Below are 14893 nucleotides of genomic sequence, written 5' to 3'. Positions count from 1 at the left end.
CGTTGAGTGGAAGGTCTGAGTTAGCGGTTCAAAAAAGTAATTAATGAGATATTAATTGATTTGGTCCTCAATCTAGCTTTTAGGGCTATAGACTATAGTAGAGTCCATTCAAGTTAGGGTGGTGTACCATTCTCATAGTCGGTTGATCCTCAATGCTAATCTCTTTGAACAAAATTGCCTAATGCCCTTGGGCCATATATCACAAACCCACACCACTAAGCTACAAGGTTCTAACCGGTTATGTTATGCTAAAATGTTTGTTTGTCATTGTGCCATTCAAAATTCTTCTATATTGATGCCCAATTAAAATAAAATAAAAACCTTCTATATGATTTATAATATATATAAAAAAGTATGTCTCTAGGTTTAAATTGACATATCAAAACACTTTGGAATCATAATGTGACAAGTAAACACATACCGATTAATTTAAAGGAAGCTTTTTGATATAATTAATTCCTATTATAAGATTAATCATGAGAGTATGACTCTAATTAACTATTGATTCCACTGCAAAGAAAAGAAAAGGGCACAATATATATGAATATAATAAACTCATACGACTGAAATCACAATGAACACAACTTTACTTGCTTATAAATACTAAAATGTTTTGATAATAATATTAGATACCGTAGCCTTTTTCTCTATACATTAAACTTTCTTGATATTTTCTTCTACTTTATGCAATTATATATTTTTTACTTTCTGAAAGAAATTATTTAAATCCATGAAGCTCGTTCCATAATGTGTAAGTTACCAGTTGGTCAAGGTATGTGGTTTCTTAGGTTGAAAGGATGCTAACTGGATTTCCTTTTAGGCTTTTGCATTTTTTTTTTTTTTGGGAGGTGAGGAAGAAAGTTAATATATATATACACACACACCATAATCATGGTTATGGCTCGAAAAAACTTCTAATTTACCTTTTTCTTAAAAAAAAAAAAAAAAGACTTGATTGAGTAACTTCTAGAAATTATTTACTTTCGCCTAAGACGAGGAGGGAGATTTCTGAAAAGAAGAAATCACAACTTTTTAATTTATTAAAATGTATATGGTAACAAGTATTAGAATTCTGAAATGAAAATAGGAAGAAATTTTGTTGTTGTAGCAAATTAATGACCATAGTTACCAACCTATGGTTCCATTTATATTTTAGTTTACAAATCATAAATATCTAACAATATTAAATGCTTGAAACCTAACCCAAACCCATCTATCAAAAAAGGAAAAATAAAAACCTGACCGCTCATTGACAGCACAAAAAATAAAACAAAAAGAAAAAGAAAAAGAAGAAGGAATTCCTGCCCTTCTTAATCCTAATCAACCTGATCCCCTGCAAATTAATGGTAGTTCTACTTCTAATCTCATCTTATTATCCTTTTTTAATCCAATGACAGACTTGACAGTTACTCTCTACTCATAATTTGAGTATTTTTCTTATCTATTTTCTTATTTGTATTAAAAGAAATACAAAGATAATAATAATAATAATAATAATAATAATAATAATAATAATAATAATAATATTATTATTATTATTATTATTATTTATTTTCTACATATAAAAAAAATATGGGTCAAGCTGATTACTCCCAACCCTCCAAGTTTTGATCTTAACTCAAACGAGACCCAACCTGACCTAATACAATCCATTTAACAAGTCTATTTCCAAGGTAATATCTATAAAAAAAATGTTTGAAAATTTTAATAAGTTAAATATATTGTCCTTACATTTTCTAGTTATCGTAAATGAATTCATTTAAAATTTAATGTATTGTACAGAACAAATTATTATTTTTATTCATAAATAATAAGTTTACCATTTTTATATATTATTTTATAAATTATCTCCAATTTCATACTTATACTGAACATTTATTTTATATTTCCTCTTCACAATAAAAATCACAATAAGCCACATAAGAATATTTATATATAATAGATTGTAATAAATGATAAAAAAAAATGTTATACTAATTTCTAAGAACTCTTTAGGGCCATTGCCCATTAGGCGGACTCCTCCCCACATAGGCGAAAATAAGCCTTATAATTTTTCCTCAATTGTATTTCCTAAACACCTACGCAAAGAAAAAGAGTTTTTCTTTTTGCTTTTTTTGGAAAGAAAAAGAGTTCCTTCGTCGTTAAATAAAGTTGCACAAAACTCACTTATTATATAAATGAAAATGCCTGTAATCTTGGCTTCCAAGAAGCATCAATGCCATACCTGTCCATTAGCCCAAAAAAAGAAAAAGAAAAAAATATATCACTATTACTTAATGCTAAAAGGAAAAGTGGAAAAAAAAAAAATTATGGGGTGTTTGGCAAGCTAACTTAAAACATTTTTTCACATTTTAAATAACATTACACATATTTTTACACCTACACTTATATAAAAAACGTTCGTACAAGATAATGTAAACCCCTCCCCCGAACACCCTATATATAAGATTAAAATATTACTAATTCTTGCCACCCCACCATGCACCAACAACCAGGCCCATACTTTATTTTTTCTCTCTCAACTCTTAAAGGTTCTTCATTCCTTCTTTTTAAGTGAATTCTTCACACTCTAAGCAGCCTCTTCCTCTCTCTTTCTCTCTCTCTCTCACTGAAAAACCCAACTGCCTCTTTACCTCTTCCTCCAATGGCATCCCCAGAAGCTAAAGAAGCACCACCTAAAGAAGTAATAGTAGAAGAAAATTCAGCACCTCTCAATTGCAAGGTATATATACAAAACATGGTTTCATTAAACACCCACTTCTTCTCTCTATACTCTCACACATGCTTCCAAGTTCTAACCCCTTCTTATCTCTTATTTTTATTCTCAGAAATGGGTCTTGAAAGTCTCCATTCACTGTGAAGGATGCAAAAGAAAAGTAAAAAAGGTTCTACATAGCGTTGAAGGTAACCCCCAAACCCTAATGTTACATCAGTTCTTTTTTTTTCCTTGTTTGAAACTCAGACTTCGGACTTTCCTTTACTTTTCTCATATGGGTCTTTTTCATTAGTTTTGCCTTAGTTTCATCATATCCTTTAGGTTATTACTCTCTCTCTCTCTCTCTCTCTCTTAGGCGCTTAGCAGCTTTTCTTAGCTGTTTTCTTTCTGGTTGTGTTTTTTCCTATTTAGTTTCACCTTGTCACTGAGTTTTCTTTGCTTTTCTCATTCATTTCCATATTTGGTTTGTTTCAGCTTAAGTCTTCAGGCCTTCCCATTTCTCATTCCCTCTAATATCATTCTTGCCCATAACAAATTTGCTAAATTCTTGTTTGATTCTCAGGTGTTTATGAGACAGATATTGATTTGAAGCAACAAAAAGCCATAGTAACAGTGAAAGGGAATGTACACCCTGAGACTTTGATTAGAAAATTGGTAAAGACAGGGAGACCTGCAGAGCTTTGGCCTGAAAAAGAGAAAAAGCAAAGTAAATCAAAGAATAAGAAAGAGAAACAAACTGATCAAGAGAGCTCTGAAGAAAGCAACCATGGTGAAGGCAAGGAAAAACAAGCAGTGAAAGCTGAAGTTCATCATGTCCAAGACCCTTCTAAACATAGTGAAGGTGGTTGTCCAAGTAAAAATGGTGAGGGGACCAGTAAAGCCAGTGGACAAGTTAAAGAGCAAAAGCCTGAGGCGAAGCAAACTGTGACCTCTCCAGCCGGTAGCCAGCCACCGGTGGCTGAGAAGATTAGTATTGGTTGTGAAAATGAGAATGGGGCTGAGAAAAGTGGCGGCGGCGGCGGTGGTGGTGGTGGCGGCGGCGGCAGTGGCAGTGGAGGTAAAAAGAAGAAAAAGAAGGGGCACAAAGCGAGTGTCAAAATTGATGAGGGTGTAGAGAATCCTGGCGATGCACCGCCAAGCACTGGATCACCAATTCATGCTCATGCTCATGCTCATGCTCAAGCACCTCATGGTCATGGTCATGGTCATGGTCAAAACCCATATCCAGCCAATCACAGCTCTCCACCTCAGCATGTGTACCATCAAAGTTCACCACAACATTATTATTCACAACCACAGCATTATTATTCACAACCACAGCCAGTGTATGCCACAAGTTATAGCATGGCACACCCTACTAGTAGCCATGGTACATCATATTATGCCTCACCAACACCACCCAATTCACACGTGTACATGCATGAGACCGAGTACGAGACTGATCATCCTCCACCGTCCGATTATTATGATGACTCCTATCAACCACATCCATCAGATTCGTTCGAGCTTTTCAGTGATGAAAATCCAAATGGGTGCTCAATTATGTGACATTTTGTGCGTGGAAATGGAACATGTTGAACATTTGTGGGGGATATAGCTAGGCCAGCTTATACTACTTGTATAAGCCAATGGGGATAATTTTTGTAATGTATAATGTACATATGAAAAAAAGGAAAGTAGTAGTTTAAGTTAGGGGAAGGGAAAATAAATGGGGTTGGGTGAAGTGGGGTTTTGTGGCTCTATTAAGTACGTACTTTTTTCAAGATTGGTTCAAAAGTTACTACCCTTGTAATGCTTAGTTGTTTGTTGGCCCCCATTTCTCTCTCTTACACGTATAAGGTAGATTTGGTTTATTATGTTTTCTGAATAGAACTTTATTGATCAATGAAACTACTAATATTTGCTATAAAAAAAGAAAAGAAAAAAGAACTACTAATGTACACATAATGTCATTATGCCTGCAGCTCAATACTCACTAGTGTACTCGTGGGGCTGTTAGCATAACAGGTATGATGATCAATTTTTTTGTTTGTGTAAGCAGGATATTATTATGATAGTATTAATTTTTTTTTTTTTTTTGGTATTTGTAAATAGGATATTATTATAGTAACGCTAAAAACTTTTACCTTTTTATTTTACCTTTTTATTATAAAAGAAATGCGGTTATGATAGGGAACAAGTGCTACGGATAAGTCAATAAAACCATGGTGAGTAAAAAATATTTTTTGACCATTGTTTTTTGTTTTTTTAGAATCATTTTTTGACCATTCAAAGTCACAAAATCTGGCTCAATTGGGCACGTTTCTAAGGGGCTGAAATTTGGGAGAACTTATATTCTTAACAATTCAGGTCAGTACTAAACATTGTATACAGTATCATTATGCCATGTAAGCTTTGCAGCCCTGTTAAGTTAAAGCTTTGATAATGCTTTTGTGTATTACACTTGGTTGTAAATGCTGGGTTGTTTGTAGGACCCTTGAGATCCATCAAAGCCACTAGCTCTTATGTGTAAAGGGAATTCTGATTAAGGATGTAAAGGAGATCAATATAATTAATGAACTGGAAAGATTAGTTTACAAAGTGGATGAAACTATGAGGTCCTGGTTTTTTGTGTCCCTTTAATAAAAACATTTCTTGCTTTCAATTCAATGAGTCTTTTAAAAAATTGGCTTTGGGTTTGATGGGATTTCCTTTCTTTATTGTCCTCCATTCTTCTATTCCTTTTGAAAAGCAGTCTCTTTCTTACAATAAAACTACCTTTGGAGTGTGTGATAGCCTGTCTGTCCTTTTTTTTTTTTTGGCTGTCACTCCCTTCTTTAACGTGGAAGGTTATTAGGCTGCCACCTCGGATCAAAAGCAATGGTTGCATTTCCTTCTTTTAACAATTTTCACAGGCTACCACTTGCTGATAATAAAATAAAAAAAAATAGTAAGCGCGTGTTTGATAATTGATATACCATTTTAAATTTATATTTTTATATTTTAAATAATATTATACATTTTTTTTACATATTTTTTTACTCACACATATTTTAAAAAATTACAAAATTTTCATTTCAAATTATTCTACCAAACACCCCTAAGTTGATGTGGTTTATAATTTTGTCAGTTATAAGTTGTCACGTGAATAAATTATAATAAAGTTGTAAAAGATTGTTGTAATATCAATATGTAAATAAATTGTGGCAAAATTATAAAAAATTATTACAATACTAGTCTCATGAATAACTACCAGATTTAGTCAAATTAGAGCCTTCCCATTTTTTATCTAAAAAAAAAGACGTAAATGAACTTTTAGTCCCTACATTTTGGTTTTTTTTTTTTTTTTTTTTTTTTTTTTCATTTTGGTCTTTACATTTTATTTTTATCACTTTTAGTCTCTAAACCAATTAACGCGTGACATTTAAGTCCTTATCGTCACCTAACTAACAGAAAATGCTGATGTGACTGATGGCACAGTAAAATAATAATTAAAAAATCTATTTTGGCATTAAAAAATTGTCACGTCAGCATCTAAATTAATTTTAATTAAATTAAAAAATTAAAAACAAAAAATTATATGAATTGAACATCGAACCCAGCAACGACATCAAACCCAAAATCAAAGAACATGAACATCAAACCTATAGGGAAAAAAAAAATTAACATCACCAAATCAAAGAACATGAGTAAGAGCAAACACAGGAAAACTCACACGAAACCACACCCAAACCAACAACAACAAACCCACACCGATCAGACCAACAACAACAACAAACCCTACAATCCCAACCAACGAACCCAGTCGAATCCAGCACCCACCAATAAGCTCCCTTCCACTGAGAACCGAACCGAGATTCCTATTGGAAAAGCTATGCCATTTTGGCCAAATACCGGTATCGAGAAGACCGATAATGACATCGGATTTGTAATCGGAATTGGCCCAGAGACTGCGTTGGTTCTTGAGGCGAAGAAACTGAGGAGACCAAGTGGTGTGAAGCTCAAGACGACGGTCCTCAAACACAATGAGGACTGAGGGGTTTTTGCTGATCGTATCGGCTTTGCTTTGCGTGAGAGAGGCAAAGAAGCCATCTCTTTTTCTAAACCCAGATCCGATCAAACCCAGTCAAACCCACCAATGATCGCCGATCAAAGTCGAAGAGAAAGCCCAGATCCCAGCAAACCCAGCACCCACCATCTCTTTCTCTAAACCCAGATCCCATCAAACCCAGTAGCAGTGGTGTGTCGAACTCTCCCTCTTCGTCGACACCGTCGTAGTGCTTGAACAAATCACACCAATCAACAAAGATCTAATCTTTTCTAATCAATTCCCGGAAATCAAATCAAACAAATCAACAAAATTCTAATCTTTTCTAAGCTTCAATCTTCAACCTAAACCATAAAAATCCCTCACTTCATTTTTTTTTCTTTTCTCCTATTCTTTGGTTTCTCTCATCTGTGCAAATTTGACGGAGTGAGCACCACACCACCACAATTAGATCCAAACCCGCGACTGCTATGAAAGCATGAAAACCAAATCTAGGTTTCAACTGTACTAGGTTTGTCATATGGGTAGCTGGGTTAGTTTTAGTTGCGACGGATCTTATTTTTTTCATCAAAATTTTGGGTTTGTTAGTGAGTTTTGATTTTGACGTGGCAATTTTTTAATGCCAAAATATATTTTTTAATTATTATTTTATTGTGCTATTAGTCACGTCAACATTTTCTGTTAGTTGGATAATGGTAAGGACTTAAATATCACGTGTTAATTGGTTTAGGAACTAAAAGTGGTAAAATAAAAATGTAAGGATCAAAATAGAAAAAACTCTAAAATGTAGAAACTAAAAGTGCATTTATGCAAAAAAAAAAAAACCTCCGTATTTTCTCTCGAAGAAACCATGCCCATGCTAGTTATTCATCTTAATTAGGTTATTTTTGACTTGAAATAGATGGTTTTTTTTTTTTTTTTTGGTGAACTAAAATAGGAGTTCGCTAGGTTACGCTAGCCCTGGGTAGGACGCTAAAGTTAAAGCCCTTGGGCCAATCCGTATAGATGCCCATCAACGGACTCCTACTCGCAGCGGGACTCAAACCTAGGTGGGTTAGACGAAGTATCTGAGCCTTACTATGCTTGAATTTTTTATGAACAATGCTTGAATTTTTTTATTAGGATATAAGATATGTGATTTTCCAAAGAAAGAAAATATATATCTGATTTTTAAATCGGGTGACACTTAGCCTAACATAACTCCACTACGATCCTCAAAAAGAAAAGGAAAAAAAAATCCACTATCTAATTATATTACCAAAATATCCCCCCTACTTACTGCGTAAGGTGCAATTTTTTCTCCTTTCAAACTCAGGGGCACTTTGGTAAATAAGAATTAAAAACAAGCATTCCATTTCCATGGGTCCTACATATCAGCACACCTTCTCTTTAGTCTTTATAAGGTATCATTCCCTTTCATATATCTTTGAAGGGGATTTATGGCATCACCATTTTTTAACAACTTTGATCACAATTTGATAAAGAAAAATCCAAAAACAACCAATGCGTCCCTTTGATAATCTTTTTCAATCCCTTAAAAGCGTTTTTTGGCTTTTATTCTGTTGGCCACTAGAGTGGAATTTGACATTCCAAGCTTTGATATCATGGAGAACCTTTTTTTTTTTTTTTGTTCTTATTCTTTCTTGAGGTGACCATATATGTAAAAACACAATTTTTAGAGGGCAAGTGTGAATGGAAAATTGTTCATAAAAAAACTGTGAATGGAAATTTAAAGTATGATTGAGAAAACTTTGTTCTACCATTGTATTGTTAGGAAGACTGTAGAACGGTAGCTTTTTGATCAACAGTAATTTTGTTTCATATATAAAAAAAAAAAAAAAACTGTGATTTTGTTATTTTGCCAATTCTCAACAACTTGGACAAAATGAATCAACAGTGACTGTTTAGGTTGTCTAAAAGCTAAATAATAGGGAGAATTAGGATGGATATATATGTGTGTGGAGAGAGAGAGAGAGAGAGAGAGAGAGAGAGAGAGAGAGAGAGAGAGAGAGAGAGAGAGAGAGAGAGAGAGAGAGAGAGATTAGCAGAGAAATACAAGATAGTACCGAAATATGTGATATTTATCATAGAAAATAATGAAGGTAAGATGAGATAAGTATAATAATGTCATGCAATCTCCTATCACATGAATAGTATAATTCATCATAAATTTAATTCATGTGACCCACTATTATGTGGGACGAGGGAATAAGGCATTATTGTACCTTCAGAGTTTTACCAAAGTGAGATAAGAAAATTAATTATTAAGTGCTCCTTTAAGATAGGGACGTAATACCCGCTTCTTTCACATGAGTGATAGATCTACCATGAATTTGATTAATAAAATCAATTATTATATTAAAAAAGGAATACCACGAATTTGATTAATAAAATCAACTATTATATTTAAAAAGGAATACCACGTTATTGCTCATCCAAAACACTAAACAATTACTTATAATATTGGAATTATAATAATCGATCCCTCAAAAAAATTCTTGAAAACATAACAAAATATCAAACAAATAAAATAATCCAACTACTAGAAAATTAACAGTCAATATCTCAAATATCCATGATATTCTTTTTTTTTTGCTAGCCATTTGTTAAAGATAATTTTGTTATGATCATTTTGACTATATTTTTAAATGGTAGCTTGTGTAAAGTAACAATATTTTTGTATAAGTCAATAATTGTCACCACTATTATTATATAATAATAATTATAGTAAAGTTATAATTTTTTTGTATAATTAAATTTATTGTTATTTAAAACCTTATAATTGTTAGCAAAATTTCACTTAACGGAAATAAAGTTTTTCTCTAAACTAGTTTTTAAAAAAATCTTCAAACTTCTCGTATATTTATTTTTTTAGTGTGAATTTTGAAAATCTAACCATTAAATTTCAAGTTTCCTATGTTCTTAATATGTATATCAAATTTTGTTCAAATCGATGTTATTTACTCTTTAATTAATAAACTTATTTTTTATATACAATTTTAAATCGTAGAAACTTGAGATTTTAATATTTTTTTTATGACATAACAATTGATTTTTGACCTTTTTAAAATTATGTAAACATTAATGATATAAAAAGAATATACAACTTAAAAAGTTAAAAGTTAAAATTTTAAAATCCACACATAATAAAAAAATATATAAAAAGTTTGAAGCATAACATAAGATAACCCTAAACTTCAAACTCACGAGATGATAAACTACAAGGACTTCGTACATTTGAACGACCAACTCCTCTGGGGATAAAGTAGAAAGGTGAGGCTTAAAGTGGAGGCGTACGAACCAAATCATAATTGTGGTACAGACAGCATAAAATGTGTTAAGAGACTTTAGTGTATTGGTATGGATGAAAGTAATTCACGAGAGAATCTTTATTCAAGAAGCAGATAAATTGCATGTTAGTCTTCAATCAATCAAGTGCAATTTCTGTCACAATTTGCCTATACCTGTTGATCATTTTCTAAGCAACTATTCCTTTATCAGGAACCTGATTCCTTCAATCCAGTCCATCTTCCTTGTCAAGCTTTCTCACTCATTTCTGAAAACTTTTCATTGGCTTTCAGAGGTAGAGTGTGGGCAAGCGAAATTGGTGTAAAAAGGACACGGTCCTTATCTGCAATCCTCAATTTTTACTCTTCAAGGTAAAAGAATTGTGCAGTAACGTATTGTGCATCAAATATTCGTTAGTTCCCAATTTTTTTTTTAAGGATGTTACTAAATTGTGGCCTTTGTATATCATTTGTAAAAAATATTTTATAAAAAATTAAAAAAGTTTTGACAATTTTTTCAATTCCCAATAAATTTTTTCTAAAAACGGATTTGTTAATATATGCCCTAAGGGCATATATTAACCGGATCTTTTTTTAATTATATATATATATATATAAAGATAATGAATGCTTTAAAGTATTAGTTTAGAAAATATTTTTTTAATTTTTTTTTATAGAAGAAGATAAAAAGAATTGAATCTTTAGATAATTTTTTATATTTTCTATGGAAGTGATATTAAACTTTCTTAAAATAATTCATTAATAAATGTCGTGTGTATTTGTGTGTGTCTATATATATATATATTTATATTTATTAAGATGAGTTCAAGTTACACCTGGTGTAACGTTACACTTTTTTTATACAGTAGATTTTTAAAAGATCTAACGGTTGAAAAAAAAATCATTAAATACTATTCCTTTCCCCCTCATTACCTAATTAATATTTAATACTACAATTTTTTTTCTCTCTCCTTATTAAATTCTTTCCACACTTTTTTTTTTTTCATCTTTCTTTCTATCCGTAGAGCATAATATCATTTTTTTTTTCTTTCCGAAGAGCACTATATAATTTTGGTGTGGACAGAAACTTCAGTACAAATCTATTTGCAAGAAATTCAAATGGTACCAGATAAGTTAAGAGACATAATAAGTACAAATCTATTTGCAAGAAATTCAAATAAGTACCAGAAATAGTAAGTACTAGATAAGTTAAGAGACATAATCATGGCTATCCCTAACATTGATTTTTTTTTTTTTTTGTGGAGAAATTGTTAGGAATTTGGATACTAAATAGTACTTGCTCCTTTAAAATTTTATTTTATTTTTTTCATTAATTTGCTTTATCCAAACGCACATGCTCTCAGTTAACAAGTAACCAAGACACTAAACAATAATAAACAAGAACTCATAATAGCCACACCATTGTAAGAGCATCCACACCAGTTCTTTTAAAATCTTTTAAAATAGAAAAAAGTACAAATTTTACATATTTTGAGCAAAAAAACACCCACATCAGTGAGTGTAAAAATGTGTAAAGTTGTGCAAATTCATTTACGAGCTACAGTAATCGTGTATATTTACACGGTTACTATAGTTCGTTTATCCATTATTTTAATAGTTGTATCTCTCTCATTCACCTCACTCTCTCAACTTCTCACTCTCACCTCTCTCTCGTTTTATCTCTCCCTCAGTCTCATCGATCTCACCTCAGTCCAATCAATCCACCGATCTCACCTCAATCCGATCACAAAAGCTCCGATCTTATCTCAGTCCGATCACATAAGCTCCGATCACGTCGAATCCCTTCAAAAGCTCCGATCACATAAGCTCCAATCTCACCTTAGTCCGATCAGTCCACCGATCTCACCTTAGTCCGATCACAAAAGCTTCGATCTCACCTCAGTCCGATCGCATAAGCTCCGATCACATCGAATCCCTTCAAAAGCTTTGATCACATAAGCTCCGGTCTCACCTCAGTTCGATCACATAAGCTTCGATCTCACCTCAGTCCGATCTCACCGTTGCTGGTTTTTTTTCCTGGTTTTTTGGTTGATTGTGGGTGTGGGTCAGTGAGTTTTGATCTTGATCGGCTTGTTTTGCTGGTTCATTGGTGGGTCTTGATGATCTTGCCACCGATTGGATGAGTGATAATTTGGCTTGACTGGGTTTCGGGTTGGGTGGGTGATTAATGGGTATGGGATTGAATGTGTTGGATTTCCTTGATGGTGCTGGTTGGGTGGTGATGATGGTGGCTGGGTGTGGAGTGATCATTGGTAGTGATGGATTGTGGCTCTGTGAGAAAGAGGGGCAGTGAGGGAGGGAATAATAAAAAATTGTAAAAGAATGAATATTTTATTGAATAAGTGTGTATAATAAATAAACTGATATGAGTGTTTTGTAAAAGTGATGGTGTAAAATAGAAAAAGTAAGTTTTTAGTGTAAAATAGACATAAAATTTTAAACAAATTGGTGTGGATGCTCTAAACAAGTAAATCCGTAACAACAAAACCACTTCTAAGTTCTAACGTTAACTTGTAGGAGAAAATAATAAAAAATGGACACCTACTTGAAACTAACTTCTCCATAGCTCTTTCTCAAAAAAAAAAAAAAAAAAAAAAAAAAAACCTTCTCCATAGCATCATGTAGTGGCACTAATTTTCAAATTAAGTAGAAATGTATAAGGAATTATAAAGAAAAAGTTTCTCAAAAAAAAAGAAAAAGAATTTCAAATAAAAAGGAAAGAATGAATTAATAAAGAGAGAAAGAGAGACGAGAAATATTTAATGAGGAGAGAGATACTGGGGAAACTATTAATTAGGTAAGTATTTAATGATATAATAGATAAATATGTCTTCTTTTTTAATCGTTTGATCTTTGGGAAATCTATGGCTTAAAAAAGGTGTAACTCTTGTGGAGTTATACTAGGTGTAACTTGAATCCATCTCATATTTATTTTAGTATAAGAATTTACTTTTCTATTTTTATACAACTACTCTTTTTTTTTTTGAAAAGTTACAACTACTCTTTAAAAACACTCATATCATATTATCTATTTTAAATTACATGACTTTACATAATCTGATGTGGGTAATTTTTAAAAAATAAATATGCAAAATTTAGTACTTATATTATACATGAATTGATGCTGGTGCGCTTATGATTTATTATCATATATACTAGTTGTGCAATGCTCTTCTCACAAGTCACACGGACTTGAGAATTATTTTGTGCAATGATTTATACTATATGCAATTGTAACATAAGATATCACCTCCTATGTGACAAATATTTGTATGCAACTATTACACAAGATAATACTTCCCCAATTACCGCGCATTACATCACAAATATGCAAATTAAGTATTATAAGAAAGATTAATCTAACATATATTTAGCCAACAACCATAACCTGACCTTAGACAATAAGGTCATATTATGGTTGAACTGGCCTGAGAGAGTGCTCGTGCATACTATCTAGACCCTTCCTTTCTTCCTTTTTTTTGATAAATCTATCTAGGCCCTTGTTATTATTAGTTCATCAGTGATTAGGTATTATTCTCATAATACTTTAGGTATCTAGACCCTTCTTCTTCTCTTTTTTATTTTATTATTATTATTATTATTATTATATATTTTTTATAGCAAAGTATCTAGACCCTTCACGTTTGGCCTACCCCTGTCCTTTTTATGTAGGAAAAAGAAAAGATTATAGCTCATTTACAGAGGTTACCAAAAAAACCAACCATCTATACATGTTTTTACCAATGTACTAGAGCATCCACAGCAGTGGAGTTAAAAATTTAGCAATTTAGCTCCACTAAAAGTTATTTTATCTATTTTACCTACACACATGCTGCAGCAGTGGATCTATTTTAGCTTTCAACACAATAAAGTAATATAAACATCACAATAAAATAATATATATACCACAATAAAATAATACATCTCACTACAATAAAAATACCACAATAAAAAAGGTAATGTGAACACAAAATAAAAAATTAAATTTTTTTTAGCTCTCATGAACAGTGCACATCTATCTATAGATGTGCGCTGTAGCAATGAGCTAAAAAAATATAGATTTAGCTCTACTGCTACATGCTTCTTTTTGGTGTTTTGGTAGAGTTAAAGTAGCTATATAGCTATTTAGCTCCACTGCTGCAAGTGCTCTAACTCTTTTTTTTTTTTTTTCCAGGGAGAGCAAATAGGACATACTTTCAATACCCTTTTGAAATCAACAACCCGTTTCCCTTGCATTGTTGTTCCCCTATACTTTATTTGATACAGTCAAATGATATTTCAGTTCTTTTAATATCGTTAATTAGGGAGACTTGCCGCAATTATTGTAAACATATATAGTTGTCTAATAAATAAGAAGTCTGGAAAAAAATACATAATCTATTTATATTGTAGGGACAAAGGGGAGGCAGGTTTAAAAATAATTGAAATAAATAATCACAACCATAACAACTATTTTAAAGTGGTGGTGCTAATCATGATGATAATGAAGATAATTATGACAAATACAATGATGCAACCACCTCTAAGATGCTGAGTAATCAGGATTACCATTGGCTTAAAAGCTACCTAACTTATCTATTCAAGAAAAGATTCATACCTTTAGAAGAAACGTTTCGCTAAAGGACAAACATTAAAAAAACATTGACATGTCTGATTAATAGGGAAACATGCCTTATAAAAGTTGATTTACAACTGGTTTTGAGCCACATTGGTAGTTAACATTGATCCTGCTCACTGTTACAAAAGGTGTGCCACAAGACAAAAATGAACACCTTAGTCATAAGCATAATTATTTATTATTTGATGTACTAAACTCAGATTTGTAATCTCAATCATGTTAGG

General features: G+C 32.0%; 1 protein-coding gene across 1 annotated transcript; it reads left to right on the top strand.

Moving 5' to 3' along the window:
• Window positions 1-2468: 2468 nt before the first annotated feature.
• LOC142627392 (heavy metal-associated isoprenylated plant protein 35-like) lies at window positions 2469-4508 on the top strand. The gene is made up of 3 exons (XM_075801242.1): window positions 2469-2722; window positions 2829-2904; window positions 3279-4508. Exons 1-3 carry the CDS (start codon window positions 2645-2647, stop codon window positions 4262-4264), a joined length of 1140 nt encoding a protein of 379 aa, XP_075657357.1. The 5' UTR covers window positions 2469-2644; the 3' UTR covers window positions 4265-4508.
• The last annotated feature ends 10385 nt before the right edge of the window (window positions 4509-14893 follow it).

Source organism: Castanea sativa, chromosome 3, assembly GCF_040712315.1.
Source record: "Castanea sativa cultivar Marrone di Chiusa Pesio chromosome 3, ASM4071231v1".
Classification (NCBI taxonomy): Eukaryota; Viridiplantae; Streptophyta; class Magnoliopsida; order Fagales; family Fagaceae; genus Castanea; species Castanea sativa.
This window is presented reverse-complemented; position numbering and strand designations above follow the sequence as displayed.